The 26,035-nt window shown below is 45.1% G+C and overlaps 1 protein-coding gene and 1 long non-coding RNA gene across 2 annotated transcripts; both read right to left on the bottom strand.

Annotated features, from left to right (window-relative positions):
- Window positions 1-16,396: 16,396 nt before the first annotated feature.
- On the bottom strand, window positions 16,397-22,443 carry LOC129602956 (uncharacterized). The gene is made up of 2 exons (XR_008692456.1): window positions 21,636-22,443; window positions 16,397-19,573 (listed from the first exon to the last, which is right to left on the bottom strand). It is a non-coding gene; the product is annotated as an uncharacterized LOC129602956 (long non-coding RNA).
- A 709-nt stretch (window positions 22,444-23,152) lies between these two features.
- On the bottom strand, window positions 23,153-25,585 carry zgc:171929 (uncharacterized protein LOC100124596 homolog). Its single transcript, XM_029174178.3, has 4 exons — window positions 25,151-25,585; window positions 24,849-25,045; window positions 24,193-24,382; window positions 23,153-23,644 (listed from the first exon to the last, which is right to left on the bottom strand). The coding sequence occupies exons 1-4, from the start codon at window positions 25,248-25,250 to the stop codon at window positions 23,322-23,324; spliced, it is 810 nt and encodes a 269-aa protein (XP_029030011.1). The 5' UTR covers window positions 25,251-25,585; the 3' UTR covers window positions 23,153-23,321.
- Window positions 25,586-26,035: the final 450 nt, after the last annotated feature.

Genomic DNA, 26,035 nt, shown 5'->3' with positions numbered 1-26,035 from the left:
TGCCGAAGTCTGACAGGTACTGCAGTAAAAACGCTGGTCACTTTGAACCGCTACCACTGTATAACTACATTGATTTCCTTCAGATAGAATTATATATTTAATATATCAGCAAATTTCAGCTATATTACAAAAGGGTCATCTGTGACAAGTCATTGACATTGTGTCAGGGTGCGTCTGAGATCAGACCCACATGCACGGCATCAGGACACCAGGTAGATGGTAAAGACTCGGGTTTATTTCGGTAAACGTAGTCGTAGACAGTCCAGGTCAAACACGATAAGAAGCGGGATTCAGGTACAAAAGGAGCAGGCTAAATCAGGTCCAGAGAGAGGCAAGGTTCAGTAACAAAGTAAGCAAGGCTACAATACCATTCGGGTAAGGCAGGCGTCGGCGGTCAGGAATGTGGAACGGGATCAATGATGGGGTGAGCTGAACTGAAGATTGCGGGAACGAAATGACTGACATATACAAACGATCTGGCGGATAACTGTGGTGACTACTGGTGCTTAAATTCAGGTGGCTGATTACTGATCTGAGACAGGTGTGCATGGTGAACAGGGAGTGACAGGAAACAGCTGACATGAACAAAAACAGGAAACAGGAAATGAAACTGGAACCAAAAACATGACAACTAAGTCCTTTCAAAACCAAAGAGGAAACTAACATGAACAGAAACCGGAAGTGTACAAAATAAAACAGGAAACAAGGCCAAAACCTGACACATTGTTTTACACTTTAGCAATTAACCCCACACACTTTTCAAAATAAAAGCACAAATTCAGATTTTATCTTTATATCTTCTATTTTTTTATCTTTATATCTTCTATTTTTTTATTATATTATTTTCTACTGGTTTATTATGAATTTTTAATTGACTATTTTACAGTTTAGCAATTAGGCACACGCTTACTCCATATAATTTCAAAATAAAAGCACCAATCCAAATCTTTAGACTAAATAGCACATTTTCTGTGGAAATGTGTGTTTTTGTGGAAAACCAAGCCACCACGAATTCAAACTCTTCAAAAATCCAAATGCTGCGGAGGCCTAGAACTACCTAACTTCCACCACTATTTTCTTGCCAATAGACTGAACAATGTCCACAAATGGATAAAACCCATGCTAGCAGACTCCTCTTGAATAGACATTGAACAAACATTTTTTGGAAATATTAAAGTTGCAGATCTGCCCTTTATCAGCACCAAAATTAAACATCATAGTTGTTACCAGAGCATTAGCATAAAAGCATCTCTGACAGCCTGGTGGGATTTTCTTAAAATTAATGGGTCTTCGCTTACTCTTTGCCAAAACACACCTCTCTGGAACAATCCAGACATCATACAAAACAAAACGGCAACACCCTTTCCAACTTGGCATATCAAAGGGATAACACATCTGATACATGTTTTCACAAGAGACAAGTTTACCTCTTTTGAAGAATGTGTCCCACTATGAAATCACTAGTGCCAATTTCTTGGAATACCAACAACTAAAGTCAATACTTAATGCAAAAAGTAAGAATACTCCCATCCACATGCAACCACCACCAGTAATAGAGCGATTTGTTGATATATCAGAACAAGGTAGCCAGTTTTGCTGTTACAATGGATTTAGTGACCGTGACTTTTGATCCCCGCGATGGATCCCGACTATGTGCTTCCTCACATAGGATCGTGTGGCGATCAACTTCGCTTGCGACACACCCCTAAAACAAAGCATAGTGGACGAGATCGCCCACACATTTTCAGACATGTGGGCGATCTACAGAGCTTTTTGACATGAAAAGTTACAGACACTTTATTCAGGCATCAAGGTCCAATTCTTTAGCATTATTTAGCATGGAAAAAAGCATGTGCATAGACCTTTAAAGACCTCATAGTTCATTATGCTTTCGATCTCTCGAACAGTAAAATGAACGAATCATTTTGAGTCAATAGTTCATTTTGTTCATTTACAGCAGGAGGCGCTGTGGATGTTGTAATAATGGTTGCAGTTCTAAAACTCTATATTGAAGACAACATGGTTTGCTTCAGTGGACAAATTATAATCACAAAATGCCACAAGCAATTCAAGCCATATGAAAACCTAGAAAATACATATATATGTCCTGCATCTTCCATGCCATTGTTGGTGCACTTATCTTGTCCAAAACGTGACGTATTATTGTTATTATTGCATTTTATTATTGTGGCATATATACCATAAAATCAACATGTTTATATAATGTTCGAAAGTTTTGATTTACAAACACACTTTACATTATATACACAATAAAAGTTCTACAACATAGACAGACAGACAGACAGACAGACAGACAGACAGACAGACAGACAGACAGACCTTTATTAGTCCCACAGCGGGGAAATTCCATCAGCAGCCAGCTTCACCGGCGCTAGTCCGACAGTGCAAGCGAGTTGCAGTACAAAACAATGCAAAGCCAAAAACACATGCACATACAGTGTCACACAGTACAAGTGGAAACCTTACTGGAATTTTTTCTTGGGTACATCAGGACAGATAGACAAAGTTGGAGAGCAGACAGTGAGACTGTAAGGTGGGGGGGGGGGTGTATCTGCATCAGTATACTGTAGTGAAGTGTTGTTTATTGAAGTATGTTTATGTGCCAGTCTAACAGTTGTCCTTGAAGGGAGACACAAAAAGGGAAAGAAGATAGATAGAGACACAGCAGGTGAGCTAGATTGGACCCGGGAAGGGAGGGATGAGGGAGAATGGACATAATAATACACAGCCAATTCTAGCACATTTTAACGATTCATGACTAATTTATTTAGATCAATTGTCCAATTGATCAGAACTCAGGGCTTCATCACCTCTTGTGGGACCATAGGTTACTCGTGACATCTCCTCAAGGCTGTCAGACAAGGCTGTCACCATAGTAACCAAGTGTTCAGTCTGTCTTCAGATTTTATCCGTCTGTCTCTTGTCCTTCTCCGAACGGGCTGAGATCTTACTGGTCAGTCCTGCAATATGGGCATCCGAACGGGCTGAAATGTTGCTAATCATTCCCTCCATCTGGGTCATCCTCTGATGCAAATCATCTGAACGAGCTGAGATGTTACTTGTCAGTCCATCAATCCGGGCAATCCTCTGGTGTAATTCCGTCAGCCGAGTAACCATGGCCCCCATCAGCGTTTGTAGCTCCACGGCCGGTGGACATGCTAATAAGCCGGCCGCAGATTTTTTCAATCTTTCCAATCTTCCGATAAAGCAGGGCACCACCAAAGCCAATCATGAGTAGACTTGTTAACAAAGTCCAAAATATAAATAGATCCTCTGCATCCTCGATGGACAGAGGCTCCAGACACACGGGGCACCAGGAATTCCACACGTAGCCGGAGGCAAAAGTCCTAGAGGGGCAGAGGGGTTCTCCTGGAGATTCTTTTCTTTGTGAGAAAACTTTATCCAATGCACTGAGTGACTAGTTGATTAGCTCCATGTTCAAAAATGTTATTCCAGAATAGCAGATCAGGGTGCTAAGAAAAGACAGGACAAGGACACTGCAAGCTAAAGTAGAATGGGGGCAGAGAGAAAACATGTCTGCACTCCTCGAGAGGCAGAAGTGGAAGAATCAAAGACCACTAATTAATTATGATTCCATGAAAAAATAATGTATGTCAGCCGTCGAGTGATAAATACATTAACGTCAGAAATCAGACATTGTTCATTTACTTGTTTTTTAGTCCACACAGCCCCATAACTGAGCCACAGCCACAGCAAGGAAAGAACGATCCATAAGGATCTGTATGAACAAATCAGGAATGAACTGGAGTGCTTGCTGCTCAGTTGATGAGATGAGTTGATGATGAGATGAGTTGATGAGTCCTGAACGAATCATTTCTGTTTCCTGCTGACTGAGCTTAAGTAGCTACTACCATGTGGCGAAAGGAGGTACTGCAAACTCCTCCCCTCTGGTAGGCGTACAGAGCTATAGCAACCAGAACCACCAGACACAGAGCTAGCTTCTTCCCCCAGGCTGTGTTCGAGCTGAACTCACATAGACAAAAGACTCAGTAAAAACATGTGTGGTGAAATTTTTAATTTATTTTATTCTACTCTTTATTTCCTTTATGCAGATAAACTGTAATTGATATGTAAATAATTAGTGTTCGGTATGAGGGTATGAAAAGACGGAGTCAGACTGGATGCAATTCCTTGTTTGTCTTGTGCAAACCTGGCTAATGAAAACAATTCTTATTCTGATGAACGAATTGTTCACTGAGAGGACTCGTTCTTCCCGAGTCATATAAAAGATTAGTTCATATTGAATGAGTTGTTCACGAACGACACATCACTATTGTCCTCACCTACAGGTATCATCGGACTCGAGCTACGTGTTTGTGATGGGCAGTTGCGTGTCCAACCATCCTGCCTGTGCTCTGTTGTTGCTTCTTGTTTTTGCTGTACTTCTCTATTCTCTCTCTTCACTCACCCCAACAGGTCAAGGCAGATGGGCACCCACATCCAGCCGGGGAATTTTTCCTCTCCACTGTTGCTGTAAATTGTAATTAAAGGCTTGATGTATGTAGGATTTGTTTGGTTTAGTTGTGTAAGGTCTTAAATCCTACCTTTTAAAGTGCCTTGAGATAACCTTGTTGTGATTTGGTGCTGTATAAATAAAATTGAATTTATTGAAAATAAAAGCACCAATCCAAATCATTTGCTCCATTAGCAATGTCTTTGCTCTCAACTGGTTAATTATGACTTGGTTATGAGAGTTTTTTAAAGTTTAGTAATTAGTCACATGCACTTCCTCAAAATCCTTTCAAACTAAAAGCACCAATCTAACTCTTACAGTTTGTATCGATCACTTTGACGCTGTCACAACTGCAGCGTGGACATTTGCACAATGGTCATTTCCTGTTTTATTTTAGCATTACTTCCGGGTCTTGTTGATCTTCGATGTCATGTGCTAGCTTTACTTCTGGTTGATTTTCACATCACCTGTCGGCAATAGACAATCAGCTTAGGTATTTAACCACCAGTACTCACCTCAGATCTCCGCCAGATTGTAGTGATGTATATCCTCTTTCCAGCGATCATTGTGTATAGACCTTGTTGCCAGACCTTGCCTGTTTGTTGACCTCGTCATAGCCTTGCCCTTTTGTACCTTCGCTGTAGATATCTCGGTTCTGACCTTGCCTGTTTTCTGACCACTGATCCTGCCTGCTCCTGCTTACCACCTTGCTTGTTTTCCTGTGAATCCTGTTTTCCTGAAAACCTGTAAGTCTAATAAATCGGATCAATTCCACTTCTTAGTCTCCTGTGCCGTGCATGTGGGTCCGATTCATACTCCCGCCTGACAGAAGAATCTGGCCAGAGATGGACCCAGCCGGCACCAAGTCTGTGCGCTCTGCTCTCTAGGCTCAGGAGCAATGGCTCAAGGAGCTGGAGAGAAAGACCGACGCCGCTCTCCAGAATGTGAACCGCTGTGCTGCGCGGCAAGAGAGCTCCGTGGCGGAGCTCACTCAGCTGGTAAAGAGTTTGGCGGAGATCCACGCAACCGCAATTCCCCCAGAAGCGGTGCCGGAGCCGGTAGCGTCTGCTCCAACGAGCGTCGTCATCCACCCCCCCGTGCCGGACGTCAGCTTGGGAGCCCCGCGTAGGTGGCGTACGCGATTTTCCACCTCTCGGGGGCTGCCGAGGTCTGGGCGGCAGCTGAGTGGCAGAACAAGTCCGTGTGTTTGAGTACATTCGACAGCTTCTCCACAGCGCTCAAGCAGATTTTCGAGGAGGTAACCCCCGGGCGAGAGGCAGCTCAGAGACTGATAAACATCCTACAGGGGCACCAGAGCGCTTTCTTTTTTTTTTTTGTTCTGTCCAGCAGTTTAGCAAGCAGCATATATTACGCTGAATGCCATAATGTGATGGACAGCTTTGCTTTAACAAGAAGAGTATATATAGAATATATATATACTCTTCCTGATTTATGGTTTATTTAATGGTTTATTTAGCTAATCCAAAATGTGTGTGATGTTGCTGTGTTGGTGGACAGGTTAGGTTTCTGCTTTAGGGTGTGTATGCGGGAGGGTGGGGGTAAGGGGTGCAACCAGCTGGTGAAACCAAGCAAATCTGTTAAGTAAACAATCGGAGCAAAAAAAAAAAAAAAAAAAAATAAGAAGCAGGGATGTACCTTGGCTAACACATTCATAACTAAACAATTTTTGTACTGTGGTTTACCTTGGAGATTAATACTAATACCAATAATAGTGCTAAGGTATTTGCACATACGGATACAAACATATACATACAATATACATACATATGTGCATTATTATACATATCCCATACTACTTAATAAAAGTCATGACATACAACACCACAAATTCCATATTCACACATTATTCATATTGGTAGTGATAAGTATCAATAATACTTACAGTTGGATTTGGAAAGTGTCCCACTACAAGATTAGTAAGGCTGTAGCTTAACATTATTCACCCAAAGGGTGAGGCAGACGTTGGTGCATGAACAATGCCACTTGAGGAAGCCAGAGTGATGTGAGGCGCTCGGCCACTACGCCTATCCAGCAAGCAGAGGAAGGAATCCCAGCTCCACCCAAGTCGCCCACACAGAGCCCCCCAGGCAGAGCTGCAGCAGCCACAGAGACAGCACCCGAGACCAGAGTGGGCCACCGGGGGTCAACGCTGTCCGCCCCATGAGAACCAGGGGCAAACACTCCCCCCCGGCGGGAGGGTCGGCCTGAAAGAGTAGAGCCCGAGGACCCACGGTCCGTAGGGAGCCCGCCAGAAGATGCCCCCGCGCCCAGAGTGGGCCACAACTGGCCTCAGCCCCAGGCCCCAGTGAAGGAGCCCACCCCCGGCCCTAAATGTTGTGCATTGAGGGCCAGCCTCCGCCCAGGGCCCAATGAAGGTTCTAGCCTGAGTAGTCCGCCAACCCCCCCGCAACAGGCCCGAGCAGTTACCAGAGGGCGTCGGACAGCTGGGGCAGGCAGCGCCCCACCCGAGCAGGGGCAGCGCCCCAGGGGAGAGACACCCCTCCGGGCACAGGCAGGCACCCCCAGAGGGAGTCCCCCGGACGCAGATCATCCAGGTCTCCACCCCCAGGTCCGCCCCCGCACACCGGCAGGGAGGCCCGCCTCCAGCTTCCCGGAGACAGGCACACGCCAACCCTCAAAATGGTCCCACTCCGGTACAGGCCCGCCGGTCTCAGCAGCCACCACATCCCCGCCGCAGGGGACCCATGCGGCCAGCCCAGAGTCCACCGACCCGTTGTCCTGGTTCCTTAGGCAGGCAGGCACCCCCAACCACTAGTCACCCCACCACCACTGTGCCAGACATGACGCAGTACCCGAGCCCCACGCATCCTTACCTGGAAATGGAATCAATCAGAGTATAGTTTTGGTCATTGATTTGATGAAGCAGACAATGTGTCTAAGGTGGTATAATCTAACAAGCTGTTCAGGTATTGAGTAATGCTTAATTTTTTTTAGTTTTCCAGTTCATGAGGATCATTTTCTTTGCGACACAGAGGGCAGAAAGAAGTGTGTGTGATGAGTTTGTCTCTAGATCAAGCCCACTTAGATCTCCTAGAAGTCAAAGTGCAGGGGCTGCTGGGATTGGACAGCTGAACTGGGTTGACAGGTGTTCACATACTCTTTGCCAAAAATGCTGCAAAGGTGAGCATGACCAGAATGCATGTAGGAATCTATCTGCTGTGTTATCTGTACAGTGAGGGCAAATATTTGAGTTTGTGAGACCCATTTGGAACATCCTTTGTCCTGTATAGTGAGTTCTATGAAGAATTTTGTATTGTATTAGTTGTAAATTTGTATTTTTTGTCATTTTGAATAAATTAGAACATATGTTATTCCAGAATGTGTAATTAGTGGTGATTTTGAGATCAGCTTCCCATTTAGAGATCGGAAGGCTCACTGTCTGGTCTACATTGGAAATTAAGATATAGATTTTGGATACTGTCCTTTTCCCTGATATATCAATAAATCGCTCTATTACTGGTGGTGGTTGCATGTGGATGGCAGTATTCTTACTTTTTGCATTAAGTATTGACTTTAGTTGTTGGTATTCTATGAAATTGGCACTAGTGGTTTCATAGTGAGACACTAGTTCTTCAAAAGAGGTAAACTTGTCTCTTGTGAAAACGTGTTTCAGATGTGTTATCCCTTTGATATGCCAAGTTGGAAATGGTATTGCCTTTTTGTTTTGTATGATGTCTGGATTGTTCCAGAGAGGTGTGTTTTGGCAAAGAGTAAGCGAAGACCCATTAATTTTAAGAAACTCTCACCAGGCTGTCAGAGATGCTTTTATGCTAATGTTCTGGTAACAACTATGATGTTTGATTTTGGTGCTGATAAAGGGCAGATCTGCAAATTTAATATTTCCACAAAATGTTTGTTTAATGTCTATCCAGGAGGAGTCTGCTGGCATGGGTTTCATCCATTTGTGGACATGGTTCAGTCTATTGGCAAGAAAATAGTGGTGGAAGTTAGGTAGTTCTAGGCCGCCGCAGCGTCTGGATTTTTGAAGAGTTTTTAAACTAATTCGTGGTGGCTAAGGTTTTCCTCAAAAACTGTGAGATGTAGGAGTCTAATGTCTTAAACCACGCCTGGGCTGGCTGAGTTGGAATCATTGAGAATATATACAGTAATTAATGTTTGGCAGGATCATCATTTTTATGGTGGCAATTCTTCCCATAAGTGAAATGGGTAAGGACTGCCATCTTTTGAGGTTGGCTTCTATTTGTTTTAATAATGGATTGTAGTTTAGATCAATAAGCTCTGATAGCCTAGACGACAATTCAATGCCCAAGTATTTAATGTTTCCTGAATGGAGTGTGGTAGAGGAGATGTTAGTCACCTTAAGGTTAAGTGGTAGCACTATAGATTTGGTCCAGTTAATAGAGTACTCTGAAAGTCCTGAGAATTCATCTATGAGGCTGATAGTTGTAGGAAGAGACGCCTGTGGCTCCAGTAACACATCGTTGCCAGAGCACTTCCAAGTATGCCATCGAGTTCCACACGTTAGCGGCGGAGGCAGGCTGGGACGCCACCGTGCTGGGGGATGTTTTCATCCGAGATCTTCCCCGCCGGGTGAAGGACTGCTTGGCGGCAAGAGAGCTTCCAAGAAGGTTGAACGCGCTAATAGAGCTGGCCATCCGCATCGACCGGCGACTGTGGAGCAGCGAAAAGGAGCAGCTAGCGAAGTCGCGGAACTGGGAATCGGAAGGGGCCCGTTCGAGAAGCGCGTCACACAGGGGAACGCAACGCACGGAACCCCGCGAGCGGACACCGGAGCCGCGCACTGCGTCAGTTTCCGGTTCCGGGTCGCCGCTGTCAGCGGGGGAGCCGATGCAGCTGGGTCGCGCCCGACTGACGGGCGAAGAAAAGAGAAGGCGACGGAGTCTGGGATTGTGCTTGTACTGCGGCCTGCCCGGCCACTTCGCGGCAGGCTGTCCACTAAAAGGGCAGGCTCGCCATTAAGCCGGAGGCTAATGGTGAGCCGAGCTGTGTTTGAAAATGCCTCCGCTCGCTCGCTCCTGCTCGTCACGCTGCAGTTCGGTCGTCGATCCATTCAACAGGCTGTGTTGATCGATTCAGGTGCAGATGCCAGCCTAATGGACGGTGCGTTGGCGAAGCGGTTGGGGGTGCCCACACAGCCCTTGGCAGTACCGCGGGAGACGGCGGTGCTAGATGGCCGTCCACTCTGGAGCATCACGCATCACACCGCTCCGGTAGTGTTGACGTTTCCGGACTCTCATTCAGAGGAGATCACTTTCCTGATAGCACCAAACTGTCATCACCCAGTAATCCTTGGACACACCTGGCTTCGCCGGCACGAACCCCGGATAAATTGGCGAAGCGGAGCGATCGAGGAATGGGGCGGAGGATGCACCACGAGTTGTTTTAGGTCGGACAAAGAGTTGGATCTGGGGCCATCTCCTGACAAAGAGGGAGATTGCACGGACCCGGCGGATATAGAAGGGGTGCCTGATTGTTATCGGGACCTGCGTGCTGTGTTAAATAAGCATCGTGCCATGTCACTTCCACCTTACCGGTCCTGCGACTGCACCATCAATCTGAAGCCGGGTGCTACGCCCCCTAAGGGCCAGCTGTTTCAACTTTCACCGAAGGAGAGGGCAGCAATGAAAGAATATCTGGAGAGCTCCCTGGCTGCTGGTCTGATCCATCCCTCGTCCTCTCTGGCAGGAGCTGGGTTTTTCTTTGTGGGGAAGAAAGACGGATCACTTTGGCCCGGCGTTTGAGGTGTTATCAGAGGCCCGAATCTTTACCAAGTTGGAACTCCGAAACGCCTGTCATCTCGTACGATACGGGAGGGGGATGAATGGAAGACCGCATTCAACACTCCGAACAGCCATTTCGAATACCTAGTGATGCCGTTTGGCTTGATCAATGCACCCGCAGTCTTCCAGGGACTGGTCAATGAGGTCCTGGGGGACATGATAAATGACTTCGTCTTTGTGTACCTTGACGACATTCTGATCTTTTCACAGTCTGAGGTGGAGCATCGCGCCCACGTATGGCGGGTGCTCCAGCGGCTCCTAGAACATCAGCTCTTTGTCAAGGCTGAGAAGTGCGAGTTTCATGTTACAACGGTATCATTCCTTGGTTTCGTCATATCACAGGGGCAGATCCAGATGGACCCGGCCAAGAAACGAGCTGTTGAGACCTGGCCTACTCCCCAAAGTTGGCGGGATGTCCAGCACTTCTTGGGGTTTGCCAATTTCTATCGACGGTTCATCCCTAGGTTCAGTATGGTTGCCTCGCCTCTGCACGCTCTAACCTCTCCCAGGGTCAGGTTCCAGTGGACTCCGGAAGCCGACTCCGCCTTCAACCAACTCAAACAGAGCTTCATCCCAGCGCCCATCCTGCGGATGCCGGATGCCTCCCGTCAGTTCGTGGTGGAGGTGGACGCCTCCCAGTCCGGCGTGGGTGCGGTGGTGTCTCAGCGGGATCCGGAGGACGGCAAGTTACACCCATGTGCGTTTATGTCCCGCAAACTATCACAGGCGGAGAGAAACTATGATATTGGGGACCGTGAATTATTAGCCGTCAAAACTGCTCTGGAGGAGTGGCGGCATTTGTTGGAGGGGGCAGAACAGCCATTCATGGTCTATAGCGACCATAAAAATTTAGAATACCTGAGAACAGCAAAAAGTCTAAATGCGCGCCAGGCTCGATGGTCACTGTTTTTTGCCCGCTTCAATTTCAATCTCTCCTACTGTTCCTGTTTCAGGAACACAAAATCAGACGCTCTGTTCCGTCAACACGACACAGAGGCAGACGTGGTGGAACCAGCACCCATCCTTCCACCTGACAGCGTGGTGGGCGCAGTGACCTGGGCCATCGAGACCCGGGTGAAGGAAGCTACCCGTGGTCAGCCTAGGCTCCCAGTGTGTCCTCCTAACCGTCTGTTCGTTCCCCCAGGCCTACGTGGAGAGGTCATTCATTGGGCGCACACCTCCCCCCTCAGCGGCCATCCTGGTAGTGGTCGAACGGCATTCGTGGTAGGGGGTCGGTTCTGATGGCCCGGGTTCAAGCAAGACGTATAGGAGTATGTGGTGGCGTGTCCCCTGTGTGCCGTCCACAAGCCATCTCATCAGCCTCCAGCGGGCCTGCTTCACCCACTTGCAGTTCCCCTGCGGCCCTGGTCACACATAGCCCTGGACTTCGTTACCGGCCTACCGCCTTCCAGGGGACATACAGTAGTTATGACAGTGGTTGATCGGTTCTCGCGGTTAGCACATTTTGTTCCCATGCCCAAACTTCCCAGCGCCAAGCAGATGGCCCAGGCCGTATTGGATCACGTTTTTAGGCTCCATGGGCTTCCGCTAGACATGGTGTCTGACCGCGTGTCACAGAACGGCAGAGAGAGGACCCAAATGCACAGTGCGAGGACACAATGGTAGGTAGTAAAGAAACAAGATTTAATCAAAAAACTCTTGGTACAGATCGGTCCAGGTCATACACAGAAGGTCTCAGGATTTCGGTAAACGGATGCAGGCTGGATCAGGTTCCAAAAACAGGCAGTGCTTCGGCAACAGAAAACAATCAGGCTACAGTACCGTCTGGGAGTAGGCAGGAGTCGGAGTTCAGTGATACAAAGCAGGATCAACACCAGGTAAGCAAGACAGGGAAATAGCTGGAACGACGGATGACATACATGCAACGATCTGGCGGAGAACTAAGGAAACAGGTGGTGTTTAAATGTCCTGGTGAGTAATGACAGATGAGACACAGGTGCGTAACTTAAAACCGGAAGTGTTATGGGAAAAATTGTCTCTTCCTTATTTCTATGTGTCTTCCTTACTTCTATGCAGTTATTATATGATTTATGACTTATGTTCTGTAATTAATATCTTATGTTTTGTCTTACTGTATGCATTTGACATTTCACCTAGATTGTTCAATGGTTGTCTCTGCCTGAGAGACTCTCAACTCTAGCTCCCAAACCCGAGGTCAGGGAGTTGTGTCTCTGTCTGTTGAGACTTGATGCTCCTTTCTCACAGATAGTTGGACGTCAGCAATGCAGGTGTGAGAATGTAAATATCTTCACACACACTGCGACAGGGAGGAGATGGTGCATGTAATTTGATTGGGTTAGAAAGACAGTCCACCCTAGTCGGACAGAGAAGCTAAAAGGCAGAAGCAACTTGAGGATCGTGGGCTCTTTGCATCACACCTTCGTGGTGTGTGCACTGATCTCCCCAGCTGGTTTTTGGTTTGTTGATGTGCACGATCAACATCCATGCTTTTTATTTGCTTTCCCAATTATTTTTATTTTCTTTATTATTTCAATAAATCGCACAAAAGGACAACTCTCTCATCTGCTTCTTTATGGAAAATTTGCACCACAGGAAGTAAAGCGGGAACTGCTGTGGCATGACAAGAAACGTAAGTGCTTACAAAATAAAACCGTAAACTGGAACCCAAAACACAGATGACAAACTAAGACCTATCAAAACAAAAGCGGAAACTAAAATAATGACCAAGAACCGGAAGTGTTACAAAAATAAAACAGGAACCAAGGCCAAAACCTGACACTGCGGACCCCAGTTTGTCTCTCACTTCTGGCGGGAATTCTATGACTTACTGGGGGCTACTGTGAGTCTCTCGTCAGGTTACCATCCAGAAACCAATGGCCAGACAGAGCAGGTCAATCAGCAGCTAGAGATGGGCCTCCGGCTGCTCGCGTCCAGAAACCCCACCTCGTGGTCCCAACAGCTAATATGGGTAGAGTACGCACACAACACCCTGCCATGCACTACCACCGGACTGACGCCCTTCCAGTGTGCCTATGGATTCCAGCCACCACTATTTCCAGACCTGGAACAGGAGGTACAGGTTCCATCAGTCCACGCTTTCCTCCGTCGCTGTAGGCGGACCTGGGTTGGTGCTCGGCAGGCTATGCTGCGGGCTCAGGCCAGGTACAAGAGGGCAGGAGCCCGTAAGCGATCCCTGGAGCCAAAGTATGCGGTAGGCGATCGGGTGTGGCTGTCCACCAAGGACCTTCGGCTAAGGGACGGAGTCACGTAAGTTGGCACAAAGATTCATTGGGCCATTTACAGTCTCGAAGATTGTTAATCCTGTGTCTGTGAGACTCGCCCTGCCTAGATCAATGAAGGTCCACCCCACATTCCACGTCAGCCGTCTCAAGCCGGTCAGATCCAGTCCACTAGTTCCTCCAACACCTCCGCAGCCTCCTCCCCGGGTCGATGGGGAGCCGGCTTAGTCAGTCAGAGCCCTACTGGCTTGTCGACGACGGGGTCGGGGCCACTAGTACCTCGTCGACTGGGAGGGATACAGCCCGGAGGAATGTACCTGGGTTCCGGCCAGGGACATTCTGGATGCAAGCCTCATCACGGGGTTCCACCGGGCTCACCCTGACCTTCCTGGTCCATCTGGATGCTGAGGTGGTGCTCTTATAGACAATAGCTCAGGTATTTAACCACCAGTACTCACCTCAGACCTCCGCAAGATTGTAGTGATGTATCTCCTCTTTCCAGCGATCATTGTGTATAGACCTTGTTGCCAGACCTTGCCTGTTTGTGGACCTCGTCATAGCCTAGCCCTTTGGTACCTTCGCTGTAGATATCCCGGTTCTGACCTTGCCTGTTTTGTGACCACTGATCCTGCCTGCTCCTGCTTACCACCTTGCTTGTTTTCCTGTGAATCCTGTTTTCCTGGAAACCTGTAAGTCTAATAAATCGGATCAATTCCACCTCTTAGTTTCCTGTGCCGTGCATGTGGGTCCGATTCATCCGCCCGCCTGACAGACGCAGCCATCCAATGAAACAACACATTCTCTTAACAGTTCAGACACTGATCTAAACAGCTGCTCCAATGCCAAAATGACACGCTTTGTTTGCAAAAGGCCTTAACTGTGTCAAAACATTTGAATTATGCAGCAAAAACTAATTTTGCTTTCAAACAATACAACTTGCAACCAATTCATGACATGACATTCATTTTTCAAACTGTGGCAGAAAACTGAAATACTATAAATATTACAGAAAATACATGTAAGCTGAATATACAGTCAAATCTATTGGAGGATGGACACAGCCACTATTACAGTTTTTATCAGTGGCTTTGACCTGTGTTTTCCATAACTAGGTTCCACTTATTTTCATCGTCACTTTCTTCCTCTTTCCCATTACATGTATTCTTTATAAAATCCAAAGGCTATCATTCTCTGGTGGTAGAGGAAAAATGTTTAGTGCTGGGCAGGAGGCAGCCATTGTAAACAATGCCATAAGGCTGCGTGAAATCAGGGAAGCAGTAATCACAGATCAGGGCACATTTAGGAACATCAACAATGTGAGTGTGAGCACCATTAAAAAGGAACGATATGGCCATGAAGCAGCTGTACAGAGTTACATTTCAAAGGAACTCTGACATTGTGAAAGAGGCCAGATGCCAATATGTGGAGGTAAGGAGACATTACTATACTGTACGACCTTGTCATATTATGCAGTTAGAGTCAATTGCAATCATTTTTCATTGCAATTCTGCCTTTTTTTACTTAGAGATTAAAGGGGCTTGAAGTTGAGGGGGCAAATCATGTCTTTATGTCGATGAAGCCGGCTTCAATCTAAAGGGAGGAGACGTGGAAGGAACCTCACAGGGCTACTGTCACCATTCCAGGACAGATGAGTGGCAACATAACCATGTGTGCTGCCATCTCAAATGATGGTGTTTTATGCCATATTCTCACCTTTGGCCCATACAACACCGAACGCTTCATATCATTCCTGAATGTAGAATCATGAGAGGCTGATTCTACCAGAGGAGAGAGGGCTGTTGAGACCTGGGATGCCACTCTTCATCATTATCTGGGACAATGTAGCGTTTCACCACTCTCGCCCTGTTAGTGAGTGGTTTGGAGTACACCCCCATTTGATGATGCTGTGTCTCCCAGCATATTCGCCATTCTTGAACCCCATAGAAGACTTCAGTGCTTGGAGGTGGAAGGTGTATGATCACCATCCCCATGAACAAATTTCCCTGCTAAATGCAAGGACTGCTGCTGCTCAACAAATAGGTGCAGAGGAATGTCAGGGTTGGGCAAGGCATGCATGAATATTTTTCTCTAGGTGCATTGCAAGAGAGAATATTGAATGTGATGTGGATAAGGCTCTGTGGCCCCATCATCAAGACAGAAGAGACTTATAATTATCAATATACTTGGTTGCAAGTTGGATTGTTTGAAGGCAAAAGGAGTTTTTGCTGCAAATTTCCACTGTTTTGACACAGTTAGCATCTCTTGCTGTGGTGGAAATTTTGCAATAAAGGCAGATGAGAGAGAGTTGTCCTTTTGTGCGATTTATTGAAATAATAAAGAAAATAAAAATAATGGGGAAAGCAAATAAAAAGCATGGATGTTGATCGTGCACATCAACAAACCAAAAACCAGCTGGGGAGATCAGTGCACACACCACAAAGGTGTGATGCAAAGAGCCCACGATCCTCAAGTTGTCTCTGCCTTTTAACCCCTTTCTCTGGCTCTGGTGGAATGTCTCTCTGCAACAATAGAATTGTTTGCGCCACTTTATCTCGCTGTGAGTGAGAATGTTTGCTTTCTCACTTCTGCATCGTCATGTCTTGTTATCCAAAGGAAGGAACACCGAGCTTCCAAGACAAGATGCATTCGCTTTAACAGCCTTGGGTCTGGTGGGGAGTCGGATAGGATGGAGCCAGAGTCCGGGTGTAAAAGACAAACATATATCATAAATTATTAGTCAGTCAAATGGAACATCAGATATTTAGACTTGATGTACTTCACGTCAGGGCACAAGAGATTAGTTGTTTGTGTGAGAATGTTCAGTTCATGTCACGGCGCTCTAGGTAGCGGACCCACACGCACAGCGGAGACAAGGCTCAGTGAACAACAGGGTTTATTCGAGCTCGTGGTCAGGCAGGCAAGGGTCGGTACACAAAGACGGCAGGTTTCAGTATAGGCAAGGATCTGGCAAACGGTGGTCAAGGCTTCGGTTGGACTTACGGCAAGGCGGTATCACAGGCGAGGCGGAAAGCAAGGTCAGGAAAACAGGATCAGTAACGAGACAATATGTGAGTTAACGCTGGATTGCTGGCAAGGACACAAAAGACAATCTGGCAAGGTGCTGGGCTTAGAGGTGGTGCTTAAATACTAAATGGTGATCACTAAATGACAGACAGGTGAGTAGATTAGAACCGGGAGCAAGGCTGACTGAAAACTAACGATGACTGCGACAGGAAGTGGTGACAAAATAAAACCGGAAATGAGTAATTACAGTGACTAAATGATCTAGACTGTGACAGTTCAGTATTGCACCTAACCAGCACATGACGAGTGTGTTGGATAAGAAACAGCACAAGGCAAAATTTTTCCATTACATTCCCCCCTTTTGATTACACATTAATCAAACACTAAAGTAATAAAATTTTCAAACATTGCATTTTGTAGTAACAATCCTTACAAATGAAACAGTAAGTGTATTAAGTCAAAATTCAAAAATACACCTTCACATAAAATGCAAGTAACTTAGGGATAAAAGGTTGTGAGCTGTTTTGGTGGGTAGTTATACAAGAATAACCTCTGTATTGGCATGTGATGAAAATAAGTCAATAATCATACTTGTATCAGATTATATTTTGTGATCGGATAGCCTAAGACCATCGTCAAAGTCATTTAGTGAATTAGAGTTGGGGTTTTTGAACATAGTGCATTGTGTCATTTGATACGAGAGTGTTGCTGAGGTCGCATGCATGACACCTCTAACCAGTGGGATAACTTTCAGATCTTTAATTGTAGATTTGGGTCTAGAATGAATACGAGAATCAGGGTTTAAACCAGAATGATGATGCATATTTCCGCTTGTGTTGTCTTTCATCTGTAGATGAAGGATAAAACTAATTGTAGCAGTGAATAAATTGATTGTAAGCAAATTAAACACCAAGTCAACTTCAGGATATTTAAACTCAGTGTCGTTGTGAAATTTTCTTCTTCAAAGGTATTGTGTAAAGTTACATAGAAACATCATATGTTCAAGGCAATAATCCAAGTAACAAAAAATGAAGTCTAACACAACAAGGTTACAATTGATGTCTCGTAACAATCTGCTTCGTCCTGTTGAACAGTAGCGTTAGATTGTTTCCAACCTGTGTGTTGAAGTATTGACAGTTCGTTGGGGTTCTTCAGGTTGTGATGAGCTGATCACAGAGACACTTGGGGTTCGTTATCCCCGCCAGGTTTCCTCCCAATGTCGTCTGAGTCACTGTCACTCCCGTGATGTGAAGAGTCTACACGTCGTCCAGCGTCGGCAACTCAAGGCTGCTCGTGTGTGTGTTTTCTCAGGAACGTGTGTGTAGATGTATGGTCTGATAGTGTGATTCACCGGCGCAGCTTCAGGCGGCGCTTGGCTCACACCTTTAGCTGAACGGTCAACGCAGCCTCGCCTCAGTGCGTGTGTGAGCACAGCGAGGGTCGTCCTTCTTAATTCTTTTCGTCAGTGGTGGTTTTCTCGTGTGGTGTAGATGGAGGGTCGTCTGTCGGATCCGGGACCTTCCTGGATGGAGTTGATCCAAGTCGCTCTTTCTGTGATCTTCACAGCCGTGTGGGTCGTCAGAAGGACCTGGAAGTGGCCTCGCCACCGTTTGGAGTCCCAGTGCTTCCTCCTGAACTCCTTAACGATCACCCAGTGCCCTGGTTGGATGGTGTAATGGTCCTGTCGCCTGCTTTCACCTGTTGGGAAATCTGAATTATGGGGAAAAAGTGTTTGGGCGGCACGGCTTGTCGTCAGGCCCAAACCAGACTCCATGGCTACAGGTGGAACCATTCGTCTGCCGGAGTCTGCGTTCCTGTGAGGTAGAAAATGTTTAAAGCACAGGGAGAGAGAGGAAGGAAAGGGTAGAGAGAGTTGGAGAGAGGGAACAAGGATCAGGAGAGGGAGGGGTTGTTGGGCAGCGACCTTCGCAGCAGCGTCTGCAGCTGCATGTCGGCAGAGACAAAGTCGTCAATGATGTTGTGAGTGGGACAGTTACAAACAACAATAGCTGTAGGCAGCAGGACAGCGTCCAGCAAAGCAGAACCTAATCATCATATGAGATAGGTTTGCAATCAGACTTAAAAAGCTTCCTTTGCTTCCACAGAGAACCAACATGTGACAAGTGTCTGTGGAGTCTGTGTAGATGGTAACAGACTCTCCTTCTGCTAGTTTACCAGCTTCAGTCAATACGATCAACTCTGCAGCCTGAGCAGAGTAGTGTCTTAGCAAAGAGCCAGACTTCAAGACGGACTCTTGATAGTAACGTTCAGCATGTTGAGCAAAGCGGTGTTGCATCTAAGCCATCGGGCTGTAGAAAGATGGGATCTATTCCAAAAGAATCAAAGTATAAGGACAAAAGAACAGAAGTCGTACAACCTGATTTCTCCACTGTTTGAGTGAAAGGTCGCGTAGGGTCAGATCAGGGAGACCCAAAGTAGGAGTCGACTGAAGAGCAAGCATGAGGTCAGTGAACGTCGTTTAGCCTCAGACGTCCACGTGAGACAAGAAGTGGACGATGAAGATGTCTGCATCAGAACCCTGAGTGGGGCCTCAAAGACAGTAAAGTTAGGAATGAAGTTCCTACAATAAGAACAAAAACCTAGAAAAAATAAGCTGTTTATACGTGCACGGTTTAGGCAGGTTTCAAATTGCTTCAACTCTGTTGGGTGAGATGGATTTGCCATCAGCTGTAATTACAATGACCCAGAAAAATAAATTTTGTCTGAACAAAGTGTAATTTAGACAGGCTCTTTGTGGCCTGTAGCATCCAATGTTTCAGTAGCTTAGTGGTGTCTGCAGTAACGCCATCTATGGCTCCTTTAAGAGGGTGTTGTTGTTTACATGGTCTGTAGTCAGATTTAGGTGTGATGACCACTGGTTCACATCCTCTGATCAAACCTACATCATGTAAATACGTCACATGGGGTCAGAAGTCGTTCACCAGTCTCCACCCCGTTGACATCTGTTCACGAAAGGACCCACGTCCTGCATCTGTCTCCATTATGCTTTCACAGAGGGACGTGTGGAACTGTAGAATAAAAGTCAAAAATCTTTTTGTTCGTTAGTAAAAGAAATCGCAAGCGCAGACCTGTGTTCATCCCAAAAGAGGGAAGTTGAGGTCAGTTTGTCAGTGTGTGTGTGTGAAATCAAGCTGTGATGCAGCCTGTGTGAGGGCCTTAGTTACAGCCCCCCCTCAGCAGCCAATGATAAGAGCACAGCTGAGCTGAAGTTAACACCAACAAAAGAGGGATTATTTAGAATGTCTGTAGATGTAACCTGCACTCCGTCTGGAGTGGAAATCAATCAAATACCTAATTTACACATGAGATCTCTTCCTAAAAATTTAACTGGGCCTAAGTTTGAAAGCAAAAATGAATGTTAAGGTGTCTTGCTGTCAGATGTTGCACAAGACAGTGGACAGTAAGTTTTTCTTTAATAGTCTGGTACGTACAGTAATTATTATTACTTCTCTCTAATAGTCGTCTTCCCTTTAATAGTCATTAATAGTCGGTTTCAGTCGGTCTCAGTCTTCCTATAGTCTGGTTTTGTTTTCCTATAGTCTGGTTTTATTTTGTTTTCTTCTAGTCTGGCCAGACAAACCTATAGTGTGCACAAATATTTTTAGAAACATGGAGGATTTTATTACTGAATTTGTTGCAAATTGAAATAGTTTAAACCCATCAGACTGTAAAGTCATGCAGCAGTTGTCATTTAGCTGTTTGTCATAATTTGAAAATCACTCTGTGGGATTTTTTTGAGCAGAAAGCGATTCTTCATTGCGAGCAGATAAGCATGAACATGAATTTGAGCGTGTATCAGCTGTAAGCGTGTTTCTTCATTGCGTGTATGAATGTGTGTGTGTGTTTGCGGTACCGTCTTGTACGTCCCGTGAAAAGGAACCGTCACCTTCCTCCTTCCCCAAGGATGGTGTCAGAGCTTCCACCCTGTTCTGGTTGTTGGTTGGCGCTTCTTCTCCTTCGGTTCTTCTGCTGATGGTGGGAAAGGAGTCCAGATCCGGATTTACCCTCATCGCGCTCAGCTCTGCATTAGGACAGAGAGCAGAAACAGTGGGAGCATTTGCTCTTGACATGATATGTGTGTGTGTGTGTGGTGTATGTGTGTGTGTGTGTGTGGCAGAGTGCAAACAATTCTTCCCCAGAGTTGTTATCTCCTTTTTTCCTGTTACTCTCATCACTCTTTTGTTTCTTTTAGGGCTTTAGTTTTGATAGTTTTGCTTTTTCAAATCTTTTCTTTTGTCTCTAACTTTTACACTAAGCGATTCTCCTTTTGAACCCATAACCAGTTTCCCACTCATGGAAACATGAAACGCACTAATAACCGTATTTACTTTTTACTTTTAATTACTTTTACTTTTGTCATGCTGCAGTCTGGTGGTGGAGACTTAGATCGCCCCGAACCCATCTTTCAGAGTCCCGGCAGTTTCCTGCCTTAGACTTTTTTGTGTTCCGGCCGGAACCTTTTTTCGAAATTTCTCTTCCACGGACGTCTCCGTAGAAAGGGAACCGCTCAGATCAGCTACAGAGTTCTCGGAAGTGGTCCCTCACCGTCAGGCCCCTCTAAGACCCGGGTCCCTCGTATCTCAAAACCACTTCCCCCTGCAAACGCGCTCCGTATTTCAGAAGCCGTCTTTTATTTCCTTGTCCACTCCCTTTGGACTGCGCTCAGATCTGCACACTGGTCTGTATCCTCAGTACAGACAAAACAAGCTCGGTCCCACGAGCCAACCCTTAGCAACCACCGTCTCGGCCACCAGGGCAGACTTTGACCTAATTCATTTTTACCCGAATATTAATTTTTTTTTTTAAATCAAACATTTTTGTTTGTTCCTAATTATTATATTTTAGATGTTTTCAGCCACATAGTCGTTTTAGAAATATTATTATCTCTAGTCCTAATTATATTTTCTTTTGTCGTTGTTTTAGTCTAGTAGGGGATGCTTTAGAATTAATTGTTATTTGCCTTACTTTCCCTAAACCAAATGATCAAGTAAACCCGAATACCTGAAACCAATTTCAAACCCGTTTTTTTTTTTTCTTCGATAAGTCGCAACAAAACGGAATCTCTCTCACCGGGCCGAGTAGAGGTTGCATTTTGTGTTCGTTGGATCTCGTCAGAGGCGATCCAGACGGGTGAGCAGTCCTCCCACTCAGAACAGCTGTAGAGGTTTGGAGGCTGAGCGACCCTAGTCCTCAGGACTATCGTCCCTGGTCACACCGTCCAGACGACCTGCAGCGGATCCTGTTCGTAGACGCCAATTTCTGTGGTGGAAATTTTGCAATAAAGGCAGATGAGAGAGAGCTGTCCTTTTGTGCGATTTATTGAAATAATAAAGAAAATAAAAATAATGGGGAAAGCAAATAAAAAGCATGGATGTTGATCGTGCACATCAACAAACCAAAAACCAGCTGGGGAGATCAGTGCACACACCACAAAGGTGTGATGCAAAGAGCCCACGATCCTCAAGTTGTCTCTGCCTTTTAACCCCTTTCTCTGGCTCTGGTGGAATGTCTCTCTGCAGCAATAGAATTGTTTGCGCCACTTTATCTCGCTGTGAGTGAGAATGTTTGCTTTCTCACTTCTGCATCGTCATGTCTTGTTATCCAAAGGAAGGAACACCGAGCTTCCAAGACAAGATGCATTCGCTTTAAGAGCCTTGGGTCTGGTGGGGAGTCAGATAGGATGGAGCCAGAGTCCGGGTGTAAAAGACAAACATATATCATAAATTATTAGTCAGTCAAATGGAACATCAGATGTTTAGACTTGATGTACGTCAGGGCACAAGAGATTATTTGTTTGTGTAAGAATGTTCAGTATTGCACCTAACCAGCACATGACGAGTGTGTTGGATAAGAAACAACACAAGGCAAAATTTTTCCATTACACTTGCAAACAAAGCGTGTCATTTGAGCATTGGAGCAGCTGTTTAGACCTGTGTGTGAACTGTTAATCGAATGTGTCGTTTCTTTGGAGCGACCGATAAAAACTATAATACTTAGTCTTTGCTTTAAACCTCTTCTATCTACGCTGGGACCATTTTTAAGGCCTAAAAGCTGTTAGAAAATTGAATATTTTTGTGCAGGAGTGTCAACCAGGTGCTATGATGAGTTCATACTGGTCTTACTGGTTTCTAATAGTTAGAAACAGATGGTTTCTCTTTAAGTTCATCATGAACTTAATTTGTGATTGCAGTTACTGTAAGTTCTACTTAGTGACTAAAATGGAACATGTTTAAATGCAGTGTGTGTGCAGTTGTGATGTGGTAACCTACTGAACAAATTTATCTACATTTTAATATGTGGTTCAAAATAGTAAAATTAGTCATTCTGATGTAAAAATAAATTTAATGTGGCCTGAATTTTGACCACAGTTTGTTATACACAGTTTGTTATATGTATGTATATACAGGGCTATACGTAAGTTATCAGTGGGCAAATAGTGTAAGCTGATCTCCATATTGTGTGGTGGTGGCCTTTGAAAGGCTGCTCAAAAATCACCTTGCTTATTTATAACTGTCTTGTGCATTTGGTCCTCTGAAGTAGTATTGATTGTGTTTTTGATTCACAATAACTTGCCCAATGAAAAACCGGTTTGTTTGAATCTTTAATTTTTATTTTAGCACAGCAAGATACAAAGAAAAGTCAAATAAACATGTATTAAAGTAGATGATCAAAAGCTGTTTCTAAAAAACAAAAGTCAAAAGGATTTATTTTTTAGAGCTGCAACAATAATAGCACATTTGATACTGAGAGTAAACCCTACATATAGTATGAAGGATTTGAGTACAGCACATAGGGGTTGAGTTTACAGTCTACAGATGCAAAGCTGCTGTTCTCATGGGCCTGGCGACGATAGTACCTCCGCAGGGCGGGACTCCCAGGGTGGCACTGTCGGACGTGTAGGAAGTACTCATCAGGGCGGCTGGACGTGTAGCCACAGTCCTCACAAACAAAGATCTTAGAGCGTCTCTGGCGGTAGGCGTACTGCTGGTGGACACCGTGAATCTTCCTCATATGGGACTCCAGGGAGCACCGCTGTGTGAAGGCTTTTTCACACAGCTCACACTTGTAAGGACGGATTCCTGAAGGAAGGACACAACAGAGCTTTGCTGCCTGTCCAAGTGGTTTCACAGTCACATTCGTAGTAGAGTCTCTGCTGTTCTATATGAATTTTGTACTAAGACAACGGCAGCAGTTAGACCACGGATTTATTAGCCATTACAGCCATTACAGATCTTATATACAATATATGGTGAAATTTGAATGCCCTTAAACTTAAACTTGCTGTTCAGATTTCCATTAAATTAAACATGCATGTATAACAAACAAATCGGGCGTCTTGTAGCTCACCAGATTATTTCAAATATTATTCAGCTTCCCTAATGATTGTAATGTAACTGCCAATGTAACAATAAATGATGCTGTGATTTGTGACGCTAGTTAGCAGGTGGCAGTTTAGAGTCATTTGCTCTGAGCCCCAGGGACAAGAGTGAAGTCACAGCAAGTCATTTATATTTCAGTTTGCAATGTTAATATGCTGTTATATAATATAAATATATATATAAAAATATTTAGATGATCCAATTTCTATGTTGTAGTGTAGTTAGTGATCAGAAAGTCACTTCCTGACCTGTGTGAGTTCGCATATGCCTTTTAAGGTCAAAGGTATCGTTGAATCCTTTGCCGCAGAATCTACAGGGATGTCTCTTCACCAGGCTGTGGCACTTCAGGTGCCGGGTCAACATACGTTGTAAGGGAAATATCTTGTGGCACACTGAGCATACGAAGTCTCCTGATCCTGAGGAAGTGCGGGGACGGGGCTAGTCAAGAGAAAAGATACAGAGGAAAATGACAAATTGTCATTATTACAATCTGAACGACCCAGCAGAGGAGCAAGGCAGCCTCCAACATGTTGTGTATTAATAAGGTTGTCTTAGGCACCTTTGGTAGCATGACCTGCCCCTCTGCCTGCAGGCTGGCATCCAACATTTCAGACTCCACTCATGGCTCAAACTGATCTGGTCTGAGGCATTTTGTGCGAGGTCAAATAATTTAGATTAGCTAAGTAACAAGTAAACAAAAGCTGCTGATGTGCAAATAAATTAAATACTTTTTAATTTTATTAATTTTTGTCTGGTAACTTGTTAGAGTATTTCACTGGAAATACTACTGCAACTACTTTGTCTAGCCATATGGCAAACAGAGTTAAATTCCATTTACCTCTCTAGTTGATAGCATGCCTGTTTTGACTTCAAACACAAAACACAAAAACCTGGACGGACTTACCTTTGTTCTGCTAACCAGCGACAGTGTTCTTGGAGGGAAGAAGGATCCATCCAGCACCAGTGTGGACCACGCTGGCCTGCTGTCAGCCTGTGGTCCAGAACCAGCCAAAGCTGCAGACACTGCCATTCCTGCTGCTACCTCACACACTAGGTTTCCTGCTGGCTGTTGAGTCCGTGTGTCAGTAACCTTTTCATTCACTACAGAAAAGACAAAGGCTTTTACTTATAGTTATTAGAAAATAATTAAAAAATAAATAACAGTCACAATCACACTATATTTATGCTCAGTTTATAACTTCCTACCTGCTGCTTTGTCTTCCCCCCATTCATGCAACTGGGTTTCTTTCCATTGCCATGCTCCACATGCTCCACGCTTCTTTTTAACAAGGAAGGATCTTGGCATTTTTGTATGCTCTTAGTCTGATTCCTCTTCTTCCCTTTTCTCACCCCTAACCTCTATTCTATTTGGATGATTTTCTTCTGCAGCATTAATCAACTTGGCCCTTACATTCACACCTCAGCTAATGACAGACTGCAAAATATTGCATCCTAGAAAATCACAGATGCTCTTGGACGAATGGAGAAGGTTTAGGGCGGGTTGGCGTAGTGAGAGGTGTGGTGTTAGGAGGACAGTGTTTTGACTGGAACACACCTGTGTTGACTGTGCACCATTTTAACTGGTCATCCACTGATTTTGCATGTCAGGTAGTGAGAATCCAGAGAGCTTCGCATTCAAGTGGCCCTTGGCATGCAAATTTTGGCTCCAGACCAAGCCCTGGCCCCAGACAAAGGGCACGGTCTGAGTAACAGGAGCTAGCACAAAGGAGCCACAGCCTTAACTGCTAGGGAAATCAGTTCTTTCTTTCTTTTTATACTCTTCTTTCTGTTGCTATTACTACTTCTGTTATTACTAAAATGACAGCAGACAAAGGCCATTCATGCAGACTGAAAAGAAGCAGAAGAATTTACCTTCCATATATTGTTTAGATAGTTGCACATACATGATGGTGGTATCATGTTCTGCCACTCATCCAGTGCATGCTGGGATTGGCGCTGTGATATGCACGATGTCAATGTCAGACAGACAGGATATATGCTTAGATGGAGCCTTCTGTTCTCTGTGTCATGAGTAAATGAAACGTCTCCAGTAAACACGCACCAGTTTATGTTTTAGATTTATAGTTTTAA

Source organism: Betta splendens, chromosome 14, assembly GCF_900634795.4.
Source record: "Betta splendens chromosome 14, fBetSpl5.4, whole genome shotgun sequence".
NCBI classification, from domain to species: Eukaryota; Metazoa; Chordata; class Actinopteri; order Anabantiformes; family Osphronemidae; genus Betta; species Betta splendens.
The sequence above is the reverse complement of the archived record's forward strand: the minus strand, read 5'-3'. Positions and strand labels throughout refer to the sequence as shown.